This window comes from Crocuta crocuta, unplaced genomic scaffold (assembly GCF_008692635.1).
Source record: "Crocuta crocuta isolate KB4526 unplaced genomic scaffold, BGI_CrCroc_1.0 scaffold78, whole genome shotgun sequence".
NCBI classification, from domain to species: domain Eukaryota; kingdom Metazoa; phylum Chordata; class Mammalia; order Carnivora; family Hyaenidae; genus Crocuta; species Crocuta crocuta.
The window spans coordinates 647,156-664,188 of NW_027532617.1; the positions used below are offsets into that span (position 1 = coordinate 647,156).

At 37.8% G+C, this 17,033-nt stretch overlaps 1 protein-coding gene across 4 annotated transcripts in view; it reads right to left on the reverse strand.

Moving 5' to 3' along the window:
- CEP295 (centrosomal protein 295) overlaps positions 1-17,021 on the reverse strand; it is a 56,936-nt gene extending 39,915 nt beyond the window's left edge. For 2 of the 4 annotated variants that reach the window (XM_077780595.1, XM_077780593.1), the window contains exons 1-6: positions 16,757-17,021; positions 12,091-12,224; positions 11,087-11,287; positions 4,816-4,940; positions 2,526-2,619; positions 110-205 (exon numbers count right to left, since the gene is read on the reverse strand). In XM_077780595.1, coding sequence (XP_077636721.1) covers positions 110-205; positions 2,526-2,619; positions 4,816-4,940; positions 11,087-11,287; positions 12,091-12,198 — 624 coding nt within the window. In that variant the 5' untranslated portion in view covers positions 12,199-12,224; positions 16,757-17,021. Of the gene's footprint in view, positions 1-109; positions 206-2,525; positions 2,620-4,815; positions 4,941-11,086; positions 11,288-12,090; positions 12,225-16,756 lie in introns of those variants that run through there. The other 2 variants (XM_077780594.1, XM_077780596.1) reach the window with 2 other exon arrangements.
- Positions 17,022-17,033: the final 12 nt, after the last annotated feature.

Consider the following 17,033-nt stretch of genomic DNA (forward strand, 5'->3'; position numbering starts at 1 on the left):
AGTTTATGTTTATAGTGGCAAATTTTTCATAAAGAACACGTATAGATATAACTCACTTCAATGAACAGAGAAATAAAGTGAGGACCATGAACAACAATAAGTCAATCACCTGGTTTCTATCCATCTCTCTATTCACAAAAGCGTGGAGATGATGATAGGTAGAACTACTGGTTTTCACATGAGAAGTTTTTTTTAATTCAACGTTCTGAAAAAGGAACATAGACAATGGATTATTAGGTAACAGTATTTTCAATTAAAGCTGAACCCTATAAAAAAAAGTAATTTTGTATCTAACCCATTATCCTTTTTTTTTTTTTTAATGTTTATTTATTTCTAGGAGACAGAGAGAGAGACAGCGTGAGCAGGGGAGGGTCAGAGAGAGAGGGAGTCACAGACTGAAATAGGCTCCAGGCTCTGAGCTGGCAGTCAGCACAGAGCCTGACGCGGGGCTCGAACCCACGAACCGTGAGATCATGACCTAAGCGAAAGTCGGACGCTTAACCAACTAAGCCACCCAGGCACCCCTCTACCCATTATCCTTATTCATTTTTCTTACATGGGGATCATGCACTATAGTTCCATTAACATGAAACACAGGTTGAAAAACTAGAGCATACTTAGGTAAGAATATTAAATTGTTGATACTGTATAGTTTACTGAGTAACATTAGAATGTACATAATGGCAAGCTGCTCTCTTATTATGGATTCTAGGTTTGATCACTTGGTTATGGTGGTGCATCACCAGTGATGAGAAACTTGTTTTTCAAATGGAAATAAGACCGTGCATAAAAGTAGAAGGATGACAGATACCTATCTGGTGCCAGAGTATCACCTCCCAGATTATCCGGCCTCCCAGATAACTTGATAACTGAACAGAACAAAATATACCTTTACGATAGAGATGCCTTGTAGTCACCACCATAACCAAATGAGACAAACAGAATATGAGAAATTAGTCTCTTCAAAAAGTCTAAAATACAAAAGTTGACTAGGGTTGAGTGTGAGAATGTTCTAGATTGAGAGACACTAAGAGACAAAACAAGCAGAAGCAACAGGTGAAACCCAACTGGAATCCTATTTAAAAAAGAAAGAAGTTGTCCCTGCAAAACCAAGAGCACACTGTATACACTGTATGTTAGCTAACTTGACAATAAATCGTGTGTGTGTGTGTGTATACATATACATATATGAAGTTGTAAGATAAAACAATTTAGAGACAACTGGAGAATCTTAATCATGGACTCTATATTAAATGGTATTAAAAATCTATTAATTTCCTCAGTGTGATACTGTGGTTGCATAAGAGAATGTCCTTATTCTTATGTGAAATCTATACATACATATATAGATGTAAACAGCTATTCATTTAACTGTACTTGCCTTTTAACTTTTCTGTATTTTAAAAATTTTCATAATAAAAACTTGGCAGAAAAAGTACAACTACAGATTTGCATATAATTCCTATTTGTCAGATCATTTACACAGATAATGCTTTGTTTGCTTTTTGTAAATATTTGACCCTGACTGGTTAGGAACATTAAGAATTACAATAAATGTAATCAAAAGGTATCATGGATAAAATGCTGCTTGCGTTTTAACTCGGTACCGAGGGAGGTGGTACTGACAGAGTGACTGAAATCTGAAATGCTTCTATTTGAATCTTTTGGATCAAATGTCCCATGGCAGATGGCTCCGCATAAAAGCAGGGAAGCTGACAAAATGAAGGCCTTAAAGAGGCCCACATCTGGTACTTATGCTGATCTTGCATACATAAGATATGCCTGTATATACAATGAAATTAGATATCCCTCTACTTATGGGGTTTATTTCTACTTTTTAGATAGAAATAACTATGTAATTGTGATAATCACCCAAACAGCCATTTCAATAACTACAACTACTGTAAAACAAAAGAACCAATACCTTTTAAGATTCATTTCCATTTTACTTAATGTCTTTTCTAAAACAAGCTCCGAATCACAAAAGCACACATATTACTCCCATAGACAAATAGACACCTCTTATCCACTTTATGTAGTCTTGTGTAAATTTATAAACTTATCTGAACCTAACTTCTTTATCTGTAAAATGGTAACCATTTACAATGCCCAAATCTTGAGTGTAAAAAGTCAACAGGGCAAATAATCCAGTTTTTCCCCCCCAAAATAAAGGACATTAAAAAAAAAACAAAAAGACCAAACCATTTATAGCTTTAAAAAAATCAAAAACAGCTTTTGAAACAACTAAAAAAAATTAAGGCAACTGCTGAAAACTGAATATAGACTGGGTATTAGATATCAGGAATACTAAAACTGTATTTAAAAAACATCCTTACACATCAGAGATATATACTAAAGAATGGATAAAAAGTATCTAGGATTATTTTTAAATACTCTAGACATACTCGTGTATTACCTGTAAATTTAAAAATTAAGTTTAAGCAAATGAAATTTTGACCTGCATTGAATTCTAGTAGTCAAGAATTATTATAACCTAGTTCTTCTCAACGCTCCAAGTAATTCACCTCAAAAAGACTTGGAGGTGGTGGTGGCAGACTTGTAATTTTGGCAGATCTCTCTTTTTCCACAAGTAGTGCTTCCTTTCGAGCTGTTATATGCCTTGAAAAAAACAAGAGATGTCCTAAATTAATCCCTTAGGTAATATTACAGCACAACCCTTACAGTCTAAAATATAAAAGGCAGAGGATCTCAAGAAATTCTCCAGTCTTATCCCACAGGCTCAATACGCTGTTTAATAATAAGTCTCTACACAACGGACATGTAAGAAAATGTTTACAAGTAAAAGACAGGTATCTATTTTTTTTATAATGTTTTATTTATTTCTGAGAGAGAGAGAGCATGAGCAGGAGAGGGTCAGAGAGAGAGGGAGATACAGAATCTGAAGCAGGCTCCAGGCTCTGAGCTAGCTGTCAGCACAGAGCCTGATGCGGGGCTCAAACCCATGAACCGTGAGATCAAGACCTGAGCCGAAGTCAGACGCTCAACCGACTGAGCCACCCAGGCGCCCCAAGACGTGTATCTAAAGACATAAAGTCCTACACTGAAAGTGACCCAACAAACATCTAATGCTTCTTAATTTACAAGGGTTTAGAGTACAAAAAACTAGAAATGTTGATAAAGACGGGCCACTGTATAAAATGAGCACTGTTGATTAGTAAGGGGCTCCGTCATTTTTACAACATGCAAAAATACACATTAAATGATTTGCCAATAGTCTGAATCTCTTTCCGTGCTCTTAACTGCACTGATTTTTCTTTTTTTACACAGAGGCAGACAGATCTAGGGGGACATGCATTTTGAACTAGCCACACTTTTCTCTAGAAACTAAGTAATTGCTGAAGTCATTTGTTAATTTGCTCACCTAGGCAAACCACACCCCCACAACATTATTTTTATTTTATTTTACTTTTAAGTAGACTTCACACCCAGCATGGAGCCCAACAGGGGGACCAAACTCACAACCCTGAGATCAAGACCTGAACTGAGATCACAAGCTGGATGCTTAACTGACTCAGCCATCCAGGTGTCCCCGAATGCATTATTTTTAAACCAAGTTTAAAAAAAACCAATTGATATACCCCATAACTTATATGTACTATCTGTTTAAATAGTATCCAATGTATTCTCTACTTCTAACCCTATCGGTTCCAGTGGAAAATATGATAANCTTTTTCCACAAGTAGTGCTTCCTTTCGAGCTGTTATATGCCTTGAAAAAAACAAGAGATGTCCTAAATTAATCCCTTAGGTAATATTACAGCACAACCCTTACAGTCTAAAATATAAAAGGCAGAGGATCTCAAGAAATTCTCCAGTCTTATCCCACAGGCTCAATACGCTGTTTAATAATAAGTCTCTACACAACGGACATGTAAGAAAATGTTTACAAGTAAAAGACAGGTATCTATTTTTTTTATAATGTTTTATTTATTTCTGAGAGAGAGAGAGCATGAGCAGGAGAGGGTCAGAGAGAGAGGGAGATACAGAATCTGAAGCAGGCTCCAGGCTCTGAGCTAGCTGTCAGCACAGAGCCTGATGCGGGGCTCAAACCCATGAACCGTGAGATCAAGACCTGAGCCGAAGTCAGACGCTCAACCGACTGAGCCACCCAGGCGCCCCAAGACGTGTATCTAAAGACATAAAGTCCTACACTGAAAGTGACCCAACAAACATCTAATGCTTCTTAATTTACAAGGGTTTAGAGTACAAAAAACTAGAAATGTTGATAAAGACGGGCCACTGTATAAAATGAGCACTGTTGATTAGTAAGGGGCTCCGTCATTTTTACAACATGCAAAAATACACATTAAATGATTTGCCAATAGTCTGAATCTCTTTCCGTGCTCTTAACTGCACTGATTTTTCTTTTTTTACACAGAGGCAGACAGATCTAGGGGGACATGCATTTTGAACTAGCCACACTTTTCTCTAGAAACTAAGTAATTGCTGAAGTCATTTGTTAATTTGCTCACCTAGGCAAACCACACCCCCACAACATTATTTTTATTTTATTTTACTTTTAAGTAGACTTCACACCCAGCATGGAGCCCAACAGGGGGACCAAACTCACAACCCTGAGATCAAGACCTGAACTGAGATCACAAGCTGGATGCTTAACTGACTCAGCCATCCAGGTGTCCCCGAATGCATTATTTTTAAACCAAGTTTAAAAAAAACCAATTGATATACCCCATAACTTATATGTACTATCTGTTTAAATAGTATCCAATGTATTCTCTACTTCTAACCCTATCGGTTCCAGTGGAAAATATGATAAAAATCATTATTACTTTACCATGTTTTTTGTTTCATTAGTTCTTCTTTTTGATTTTTCTGTAATTTCAGAGCCTCTTTATGCCTCATTTCTGCTTTTCTTTTTCTTTCTGCTGCCCGCCGTGCCAGAGCATTCAAATCAGGTTCCTAAAAATATATATTACTTAAAATGTTATGTTCAACAAGATTAAAATGCCAGACAAATAATATGGGTGGTTCTCCAGTCAGGGCTAAAATCATGAAGGTATTCAAATGACTGAGGTTTAGGAAACATTGCACTTAAAGCACAAAGTTAATGGTGGCATAAATAAAACTACAAAAATCAGATGTCACAACCTAAGGCTATTACTGAAAACAGATTAAACTCAGGGATCAAGGACCATATTTCATTGTCACATACTTTAAGGATATTTATTTTCTTCACTAATTGTTTGATATCAAACAATTTTTTTGGAACCAGGTTGTTTATTTTGTGCGGCTGTCTCTGAGACCACAATCTAGTATTTTCCAACCATAAATCACAATAAACAACACATGGTCTGGGAATAGTCTTAAATACTAAATACTTAAATACTAAGTTCTACTTTGTTTTTTTGAAAGACAAAGTATTATTGTTTGTGAATCAAATGCAAGCATATACATATTCCACAAACAAACATTTCCTCATACCCTCTAAAACATTTCCCTCTAAAATGGGAGATCTGAATTCTGCCCAATGAATCTGTCCAAATTGCTTGAAACAACTTCAGATTCAGAAGGTTATTTTATTTACCCAGATGGTTAAGTACTGGAAGAGAATATTTCCAATTTAAACATCATATGAAGACAGGTTTTGCAGGACAGTGATTTTTCCTAAGAAATGCATCTACCAGGATTACTGAATTATATTAATATATAGAAAATTTGAGGCAGGTCTGCTGGGGCAGCCCCAGCATGGAGCACCCCAGGAGCCCCAGCCTGCTCCAGTGCAGTCATCCTGCCAGGGTGGCCCCAGCACAGAGCACCTGAGACCCCTGGCCTATGCCCACTCTAGCTGTCCCACCAGGGTGGCCCTGCAGTGTAGCAATCAGGCCCCTGGACTATGACCACACCAGCTGCAGCTGGCCGGCAATAGCTGCTGGGCACACTCGGTCTACACTGGGGACATTCCTATATAAGTCTACTCCCTCAAGACCAGGAGAGGGAACTCCACCTAATTCACAGAAACAAACACATAAAATCAGTCAAAATGAGGAGATGGAGGAATATGTTCTAAACAAAAGGAACAAGGCAAAACTGCAGAAAAGAACTAAACAAAATGGAGACGGGCAATATACCAGGTAAAGAGTTCACAGTAATGGTAAGAAAGAAGCTCACCAAATTTAAAAGTGGATGAATTCAGTGAGAACTTAAACAAAGAGATAGAAAATATTAAAAAGAACCAATCACAGAGCACCTGGGTGTCTCAGTTGATTAAGGGTCCACTCTTGATTTTGGCTCAGGTCATGATCTCCCAGTTTGGGAGTTCAAGCCCCGGGTATGGCTCCTTGCTGATAGCACAGAGCCTGCTTAGGATTCTGTCTCTCCCTCTCTCTGCCCCTCCCCTGCTCTCATGCTCTCTCTCAAAATAAACAAATAAACTTAAGAATGAATCAGCTAGCTGGAAAAAAGGGTAGTGCAAAGCACCCAAGCTAAACAGCAAAAATAAAAATGAATAATCATAATAAGAATAATGAGGATAGGTTAAGGGACCCGAGACACAATCAAGTGTAATAGCATTCACAATACGAGGGTCCCAGAGGAGAATAAAGGGGAACAAAAAAAGTATTTGAACAAACAATACCTGAAAACTTTCCTAACCTGGGGAAGTAAACAGATTTCCAGGTCCAGGAAGTAAACAGAGCACCTAACAACATGAAACCAAGGAGACCCACACCAAGACACACAATTAAAACATCAACAATTAAATCATCACCTTGAAACCAGCCTTATAAGAAATGTTAAAGAGATTTCTTTGAGTGGAAAAGAAAAGGCCATAACTAGAAGTGAGAAAACTATGAAAGAAAAAAATTCCACTGGTTGATCACTTATAAAGCTAGTATGAAGGTTAAAGGATAAAAGTCGTAAAATCAATTATATCTATAATAATTAGTTAAGGGACACATAAAACAATGTAAAATATTATACCACATATATAAAATGTAAAGGGGCAATACAAATTTAACATTTTTATAATGTCTGAACTTAAGCAACCATCAACTTAATATAGACTGCTATATATATAGGATACCTAATATGAACCTCATGATAACCACAAACCAAAAACCTATAATAGACACACAAAATAAAGAGAAAGAAATCCAAACGTAACACTAAAGAAAGTCATCAAAACACAAAGAAAGCAAGAAAGGGACACAGAAGAACTACAAAAACAACCAGAAAACAACAAAATGGCAATAAGTACATACATATCAATAATTACTTTAAATGTAAATGAACTAAATCTTCCAATCAAAAAGACATGGGGTGCTGAGAAGCCTGGGTGGCTCAGTTAGCTAAGCATCTGACTTTGGCTCAGGTCATGATCTCATGGCTTATGGGTTCAAGCCCCACGCTGGGCTCTGTGCTGACAGCTCAGAGCCTGGAGCCTGCTTCAGATTCTGAGTCTCCCTTTCTCTCTGCCCCTCCCTTGCTCGTGCTCTGTTTCTCTCTCAAAATAAACATATGCACAGCAAAAGAAACAATCCATAAAACTAACAGGCAACCAACGGAATGGGAAAAGATAGGTGCAAATGACATATCAGATAAAGGGTTAATATCCAAAATCTATAAGGAACTCACCAAACTCCACACCCGAAAAACAAACAACCCAGTGAAGAAATGGGCAGAAGATATGAACAGACACTTTTCCAAAGAGGANACTCTTGAATGCTGAGAAACAAACTGAGGACTGTTGGGTGTGGGGGGGGAGGGGGGGAATGGGCATGGAGGAGGGCACTTGTGGGGATGAGCACTGGGTGTTACATGGAAACCAACTTGACAATAAAGTATTAAAAAAAAAAGACTGCTATGAAAAATTATATACTAACAAAATGGACAACCTAGAAAAAAACTGGATAAATTCCCAGAAACAATCTTCCAACACTGAATCAGGAAGAAATAGAAAATATGAGCAGACTGATCACTAATATTAAAGTTCAATTAATAATTTAAAAAAACTCTCAAAAAATTTAAGTCCAGGACCAGATGGCTCCTGGCGAACTTCTACCAAACACTTAAAAAAGAATTAATACTTACCCTTCTCAAATTATTCCATAAAATAGAAGAGGGAGGAATGCCTCCAAATGCACTCTATAAGGCCAACATAACCCTGATACCACAACCAGATAGAAGCTACAGAAAAAGAAAAATCATAGACCAAAATCCCTGATCAACATAAATGCAAAAACCCCCAACAAAATATTAGCAAACTGAGTTCAACAATACATTAAAAGGATCACTTACCATGATCAAATATGATTTATACCAGGAATGAATTCAACATCCATTCATGACAAAAACTCTCAACAAAATGGGTTCAGAGGGAACATATCTCAAGATAACAAAAGACCATTTATGAGACTCCCACAACTAACATCATACTCACAGGTAAAATGTTGAAAGCTCTTCCTCTAAGATCAGAAACAAGACAAGTATGTCTACTCTATTATTCAACACAGTACTGTACTTCCTAGCCACAGAAATCACACAGGAGATAAAAGGCATTCAAACTAGAAAGGAATGGGTAAAACTGTCACTATTTGCAGATGACATGATTTTACATACAGAAAACCCTAAAGACTCCACCAAAAAACTACTGAAATAAATGAATTCAGTAAAGCTGTAGGATACAAAATTAATATACACAATTCTGTTGCATTTCTATACCGTAATAACAAAGTAGGAGAAAATGAAATTAAGAAAACAATCCCAATTACAATTATATCACAAAGAATAAAATACCTAGGAATAAATTTAACCAAGGAGGTGAAAAGAACTATACTTTGAAAATTATAAAGCACTGATGAAAGAAACTGAAGATGACACATATATATGGAAAGGCATATAATGTTCAAGAATTAGAAAAATTAATATTGTTAAAATGTCCATACTACCCAAGGCAATCTATAGAGTCAATGCAATCCCTAGCGAAGTACCAACAAGGTTTTCCACAGAACTAGAACAAATAATTCTTTTGTTGTTGTTGTTGTTTTTTAATTTTTAAAAATGTTTTATTTATTTCTAGGAGAGAGAGACAGCATGAGCAGGGGAGGGTCAGAGAGAGAGGGAGTGACAGACTCCGAAACAGGCTCCAGGCTCCAAGCCGGCAGTCAGCACAGAGCCCGACGCGGGGCTCGAACCCACGAACTGCGAGATCATGACCTAAGTGAAAGTCTGACGCTTAACCGACTAAGCCACCCAGGCGTCCTTAGAACAAATAATTCTAAAATTTGTACACAATCACAAAGACTCCAAATAGCCAAAGCAATCTTAAGAAAGAAGAAAACTGGAGGCATCACACTTGCTGATTTCAAACTGTATTACAAAGCTGTAATAATCAAAACAGTATGGTTACTACCACATAAACGGACACATAGATCAATGGAGCAGAACACAGAAGCCAGAAATAAACCCGTGTTTATACTGTCAATTAATCTGTGACAAAGTAGGCAAGAATATACAATGCAGAAAAAACAGCCTCTTCAATACATAGTATTGGAAACTGGACTGCCACATGCAAAAGAATAAAACTGGACCACTTTCTTGTACCATATACAAAAATTAACCCAAAATGGATTAAAGACATAAATGTAAGACCTGAAACCATTAAATTCCTAAAAGAAAACATAAATAGTAATCTCATGGAAATCAGCCTTAGCATTATTTTTCTGGATATGTTTCCTTAGGCAAGGAAACAAAAGCAAAAATAAACTACTGAACTGCATCAAACTAGAAAGCTTTTTCACAGTGAAGGAAATCATCAAAAAAATGAAAAGGTAACCTACTAAATGGGAGAAGATATTGGTAAATGATATATCAGATAACAATCTGATACATGATTAATTAATGATAATCAGATTATTAATTAATTAGCATTAATTAATGATATAGCATTAATATCAACTATATAAGGTTCTCATATAACTCAAAACAACAAAAATCAAATAACCCAATTTAAAAATGGGCAGAGTACTTAAATACACAGTTTTTCAAAGAAGACATATGGCTGCCAACAGACACATGAAAAGATGCTCCACATCACTAATTAAAGGAATATACATCAAAAGCACAATGATTTATCACCTTACACCTGTCAGAATGGCTAGTATCAAAAAGAAATAACAAGTGTTGGTGAGTATATAAAAGGGAATCCTTGCGCACTGTAGGTGGGAATGTAAATTGGTGCAGTCACTGTGGAAACAGTATGGAGGTTCTTCAAAAAATTAAAAATAAAAATACTAGTAATTCTACTGCTGGGTATTTATCAAAATAAAATGAAAAACATGAATTTGAAAAGATATGTGCACCCCCACGTTTATTGCAGATTATAATAGCGAAGATACAGAAGTAACCTAAGTGTCCACTTATAAATGGATATAAAATTATAAATATAAATGGATATATAAATAGATAAAGAAGCTATGGTGTATATACACAATGGAATATCAGTCATTAAAAAAAAAGAAATGAGATCTTGCCATTTCCAACAGTATGGAAAGCCTACGGGTAATGTGCTAAGTAAAATAATTCAGACAGAGAAAGACAAATACCTTATGATTTCACTTGTATGTGAAATCTAAAAGACAAAACAAATGAACAAAAAAATAAGAAACTGACTAATAAATACAGAGAACAAACTGGTGGTTGCCAGAGGTGAGTGGGGGGGGGATGGGTGAAATAGATGAAGGGGATTAAGAGGTACAAACTTGTCACTATAAAATATATCAGTCATAGGAATGAAAAGAAACATCAGAGGGAATATAATCAGTATTATTGTAATAACTCTGAGTGGTGACAGATGGTAACTATATACACAATTATCAGGGTGAACACCACATAAGGTAATTGCTGAACCATGATGTTGTACACCTGAAACTAATATAATATTGTATGTCAACTATAATTTTAAAAAACGATTGTAGAAAACATAAGTTTAGGCTGCCCAAAATAAATTCTCTACGTGTATACATTTATACCAGACAAACATTGAGTAACTGTAACTTACTTTTAACCATTACTACTACCAGACAGGTGGTCAGTAAGTGTTCACTTACATTTTCTTTGGCTTGTTGGTGTCCCTCTCCCATATTTCTTAAACTTGCCAAATACAGTTTTTCCAAGTTCTTTATTTTCTGAGTTTGTGATTCTTTCCATTCTGTCCTTAGTTCCTCTGCCAAACGAGCTAATTGCTGATTTCTCCTCTGTTTTATATCTTCTCTTATCTGAAAAGCGATATCCCTTTCTTGTTCTCGAACCTAAAGAATGCATATTTAACAGATTATATGAAAAGAGGCTTACTTCAAGTTTTCTGAAAAGCTACTTGGAAATACGAACTTAAATGAATTCTTCTCAGGCATATCAATTTTCCTGAATATCCATATATGGCCTACCGAAAGCAGAAAATCCAAATCAGGTAAGAAGTTAAATCCTCAAGACTACTTCTAAAGTTCTCTGCTTTATTAGCTCTTGTCTTCTCCCCAACCCAAGCACTAATAGGATTACCATGGTCATTTTAATAACCTATAAGAGGTTAAAATGGTAAGGATGATCAACAAAATTTCTACCCTACGTGAATACAGATACAGCTAGATGAGAAGTCCATGTTTGTGGTACATCATCCCCAATTCTAGACAGAATGGTACCCAAAACATGCTTCACAAGGACTTAACTGTCTTACTCTGAGAAGACCTCTAGAAAATAATCTACAACTTCTTAATAAATTTGTTGCAGCACCTAATAATCTTTCCAATAAGTCTTCAAAGTCATCCTAATCTTCCTACTCTAATCCTCAACAGTAACACACAATTTCAAAAATGTTTAAAGAATGATTTTCGAATAATTATCAAGTCAAATAATCCCTAGCCTCAAGCTCTTCTTCATCTATTTACTATTTCAGCCTATTTTTCAAATTCTCCAAAACTAGTTAATACTCAAGAACCAGGGCTCTTATACAGACAGAAAAGGGCTTTAAATGAAACATCTACAACTCTCTACTGTAAAAACACTAATAATTTGGGGAAGATGGAGAATTTGAAACTTTGTCCTAAATGAATCTTACCTGCAGCAATCTTAGTTTTCGTCTTCTTTCATAATCTTCTTTTAGAACGGAAGCTTCCTCATTAGGACTCAATCTCAGTTTGCCAGCATTCCCTACCTTTCTTTTCATTTCTGGGTACTTTAAATATAAAGGTTCTGAAGTTAAAAAAACAAAAAAGAAAAAGAAAAATGTCTATTCAAATAGGACAGCAAAGATCAGAACAATTTTTAAAATGTATTTAAATACTTAATATTTAAAGGACTATATATACACGAAACAAATAATTCAGAAAAACTAAGTCAATTTATATTTACAAGTAGCATTTACTTGGACACAGTTTTCCCCCATTACAGTAGTGTTGTTTACCTAGAGGATCTGGGACTTCACTTACTTCTAATTGAGATTCCCAGAGTCTACCTAGCTTAAATGTAAAAAAACACAAAGACTTAAAAAAACATGTTAGCATAAATGTTCCACAATTTTACAATGTTACACTTTAGAACTCTGATAACTTGTTCATAACCAGCAAGACTGCTATAATTGCAAGTCTCCTGCTCCCTAGATTCAACTCTCAGTCCACTGTGTATAACTTGATCACCAAGTGTCCCTGTATCCTATGGAATCACATCAACCTTCAACAATTCTTTAATAATTACGATGGTGTGATTGTTAAAAAAATCAATGATCATTTAAAAAATTTCTGAAAACAATTCTGTTGTTTGGATGAGTCAGGTGTTTAGCTTCTCAGATTCTTTTAATGTTTTTTTTTTTTTTTTTGCTTTTTTAAAATTTATGCATGAGTAGGGGAGGGTCAGAGAAAGAGGGAGATACAGAATCCGAAACCGGCTCCAGGCTCTGAGCTGGCTGTCAGCACAGCACAGAGCCCGACATGGGGCTCAAACCCACGAACGGCGAGATCATGACCTGAGCCGAAGTTGGACGCTTAACCGACTGAGCCACCCAGGCGCCCCAGACCTATTCTTTTAATGCTGTTGAGATTCAGGTGTTTGCACTCTCCACCCAAGATTATACCATGGATATTCAAGAGCTTTCCGAAGTTTGCTTAAGCCCCACTTCTTCTTGAGACTCTATTTATTTTTGCCTTACCCACCATCACCTCATTCCTGACTTGCCCACCTATAATGTATATTACATTTACACTCACAAGGAGACCAATCTAATATTGTCTTGGTATTACCTTCCTCTAATTTTTCATCTACTACAGTGTGCCCTTTCTAGGTAGATTCCTAACAACTGAAGGACAGAGGTTATAGTTTTAATATTCCAAGTAACTTAACAACTAACAATTACTAGGCAGTATTTTGCATACTATGAATGGATTTTTTATGGCTAGGAGGATTTAAAGTTATGTAATAGGGACTAATAATAGGACTCTGATGCCAAAAAGAAATAATCACTTGCATTTGAAAATTTTTTCCAACGCATTCCATTCATCTGATATTCACAGGGCTTTGATAACAGTAGGTAAAGTGCTGCTGTCTTCCTCATTTTTTGCAAGCTGGGGAGGGGCAGAGAGAGAGAGAGAGAGGGAGACAGAGAATCCCAAGCAGGCTCCAGGATGTCAGGGCAGAGCCTAATGTGGGGGTCTTGATCTCACGGCTTGTGAGATCTCATGAACTGTGAGATCTTAGGGACATTTAACGAATTAAGCCACCCAGGCGACCCTGTCTTCCTCATTTTATAAATGAAGAATCAAAAGTCTTTTGGGTTAAAGGACTTGACCTAAGCGACAGGATCTGTTGTAGATCCAAAGAAAAAATCTGGTTTCCTTATTCCATATGGCTCCTAACTTTCTGACATGATAAAACATGTGGAATGAGGAAATTTTGGTTTAAACTGGAATTTTTTTGTGAGTGGGGACTGATGAACAAGTACAAAATGAAAAAGAAAAAATGAGCAAGATTAAATTCAGTCCTCACAGTTATCTGAAGGTCTCTGAAAATTCATATTCAAACCTGATAAATCTCATAGACAAAGCATCAAGGGAAAAAAGAGAACGCACTACAAAATACCATTCATATGAAGCTCAAACCAAGCAAAACTAATCTGTGATTACAGAAGTTAAAATAGGGGTCATCTTGGAGCGCCTGGGTGGCTTAGTCGGTTAAGCGTCCGACTTTCGCTTAGGTCATGATCTCGCGGTGTGGGTTCGAGCCCTGCGTCGGGCTCTGTGCTGACTGCCGGCTCAGAGCCTGGAGTCTGTTTCAGTCTGTGACTCCCTCTCTCTCTGACCCTTCCCTGCTCACGCTGTCTCTCTCTCTCCTAGAAATAAATAAAACATTAAAAAAAAACTTTTTTTTTTTTAAAAAAAACTTTTTTTTTTAAAAAAAATAGGGGTTATCTTTCTGGAGGTTAATGACTAGGATGGGGCAGAAAGGAGCCTGCAGAGATGCTAGAAATAATCTGTATTTTGATCTGTATAATGATTACACAGGTGTAAGCGTATGTAAAAATTCCTCACATGATACTTTTAGATGTGTGTACTTTATTCAAAGTTATACCTCAAAAACGGGGAGGGGGGCACACTATTTTTTTCAGATTATTTTGAGTATCTTTCATCCCATTTTCTTCAGGAGTATAGGAAAACCTACATTTGTTACTTTTACCTCCTGAGATGTGATGGAGTAACTTTTTCTCTCGCATATAATTTTCTTAACTTTTTAACTAATTTGTAAATAATTTCAGATGTAGAACTCCCATATACTGTACTCTTTCCTCAGCTCCTCTGTCAATGACAGCACAATGACCAAAACCGAGAAATTAACATTAGCCCAATACTTTTCACTAATCTATAGACCTTGTTCATTTTTTTGTCAAGTATTCCACTAATGTCCATTTTCTGAACCAGGACCCAATCCAAGGACAACCCATTGCTTTCAACCATTGTATATCTTTGGATCCTCCAAGAAGCAGAGGACAAGACAGGATTAAACCCACAAAGATTTTGTCAGGAGAAATGCCTGTGTGAGGGAAAATGGGGAGGAGCCAGTAAAAGCTGGGATCACTTCAGACTTCCATGCAAATCTGACAATGAATGGAGAGAGGGAAATCTGGGTAGATGATTGCCATGCAGTCTAAAGGAGATTGATTTAGTAAAACCTCTGAGGAGTTCTTAAGCAAAAGTCCCTTGTTTCTCAGGACTAGGCCTGCCTTAAGGTCTGTGCCATGTTCAGTCACTGGCCAGAAGCAGTCATGCAGATGGATTTCAGAATACAGGAGCTGAACTACATTTTCACAATGGCTGAAACTGTCATGTCTCCTTGGACTCCTCTAATCTGGGACAGTTCCTCAATCCGTGCCTTTCTTTTCAACCTCTTGATTTTTTTAAAACTACTCGTCAGTTATAGAATGCCCCACAATATGGATTTGCTTAACCTTTTCTTGTAGTTAAACTAAGATTATGCATTTTTGGCAAGAAGGCCACAGAAGTGATGATGCAACCTTTCTCAATGTATTAAATTGTGTTAACATGTCTTACTGCCAACTGGTGATGTTAATTTTGATCACGTGGTTGGGTGGGGTCTACCAGGTCTCTCTCCTTTAGAAGTATCAGTGGAGAGACAGTTGAGCCTATATGTAAATATCATGTTCCTTATTATATGTTTGCTCCTGAGAATCCACTGATGGTTGTTGTTTGAAACATTAACTGTGGCGTTTGCCAAAAAGCATTTTCTATTTCCATTATTCCTTCTGCACTTATCAATCATAATCCTACTGTAAGGAAGTTTCCCCTGCTCCCTCTCTTATTCATTGAATCATTTATTCGTACCAGTACGGATTTTTTTAAATGTTTACTTATTTTTGAGAGAGAGAAAAACAGAGTGGGGGAGGGGGAGGGACAGAGAAAGAGGGAGACACAGAATCTGAAGCAGGCTCCAGGCTCTGAGCTGTCAGCACAGTACCGCCGGGGCTCGAACTAGTGAACCCGAGATCATGACCTGAGCAAAAGTCGGATGTTTAACCGACTGAGGCTCCAGGCGCCCCTTTAGCAGTATGGATTTTTAAATTCTGTGTATTAATGTTATCCAATAACAGAAATGATACTACTTATCTTTTAAGATTTTGTCCCGAGGATTAAACAGCACTTGGCATACTGTATTCACAAAATACTAGCTCTAGAAGATTTGTGTTCAAGACTCATCATGACCATTTAATGCAGGAAGGCACTGACCAAGTCACTTAAGTTACTTTGGTCTCGTTTTCCTAAACTACATTGGGAATCATAACATCTGCCCCAACAGGTTGTTCTGATGATTACGTGACTTAGTGAATGTGAAACTGCCAAATGCTTTTTTAAGTATTAAAGACTCAAACGTTCCCCACTGTTTCAAAAGCTCAGCTGTGGCTGGACTTACTACCGGAGAAATTAAAGATGAGAGGCACCAAAAAAGAGCACGCTGTCTGCAAGAAACAATTCTAGGAAGGGCTCTTAAACCGCCACCGGGTTTCAGGCCAAGTCCGCGGCTGAGCCGCGGGAAGAGAAGGCAGGACGCATAGAGAAACGTTTCGTTTACAGAGGCAACCGCGGAGGCCTTCCCGGCTGCCCCCGATTTGGAAGCCGAAGGACCTCGCGCGACAGCATCCCGGGAGGGCGCGCAAGGCCACACGCGTCTCAGCTCCGGGAGCAGCCTGTCGCAGCAAGGAGCCTGTCTGCGTCAGGACGCACCTCCAAGTCGCCGCAGTCCTTACCGCCGCCAGCCCGACCCCAGGCTGGGCCCGGGGCCTTCACGGCATCCCCTTCCGGAGAGGCGCGCCTCCAGCTCCGGGGCTTAAGGAGTTCTGCACGGCCGGGCCGCGGGCAGCAGGTGCGTCCGTCACTCACCGGCGAACCAGAACCCCGGGGTCAGGAACCACAGCTCAGACGGAAAAGGCCCCGGCGCCGGCGGCCCGCCAGCTTCCCAACAGCCGTTTGTGCGCCTGCGGGGCAGCCATCGCCGACCTCC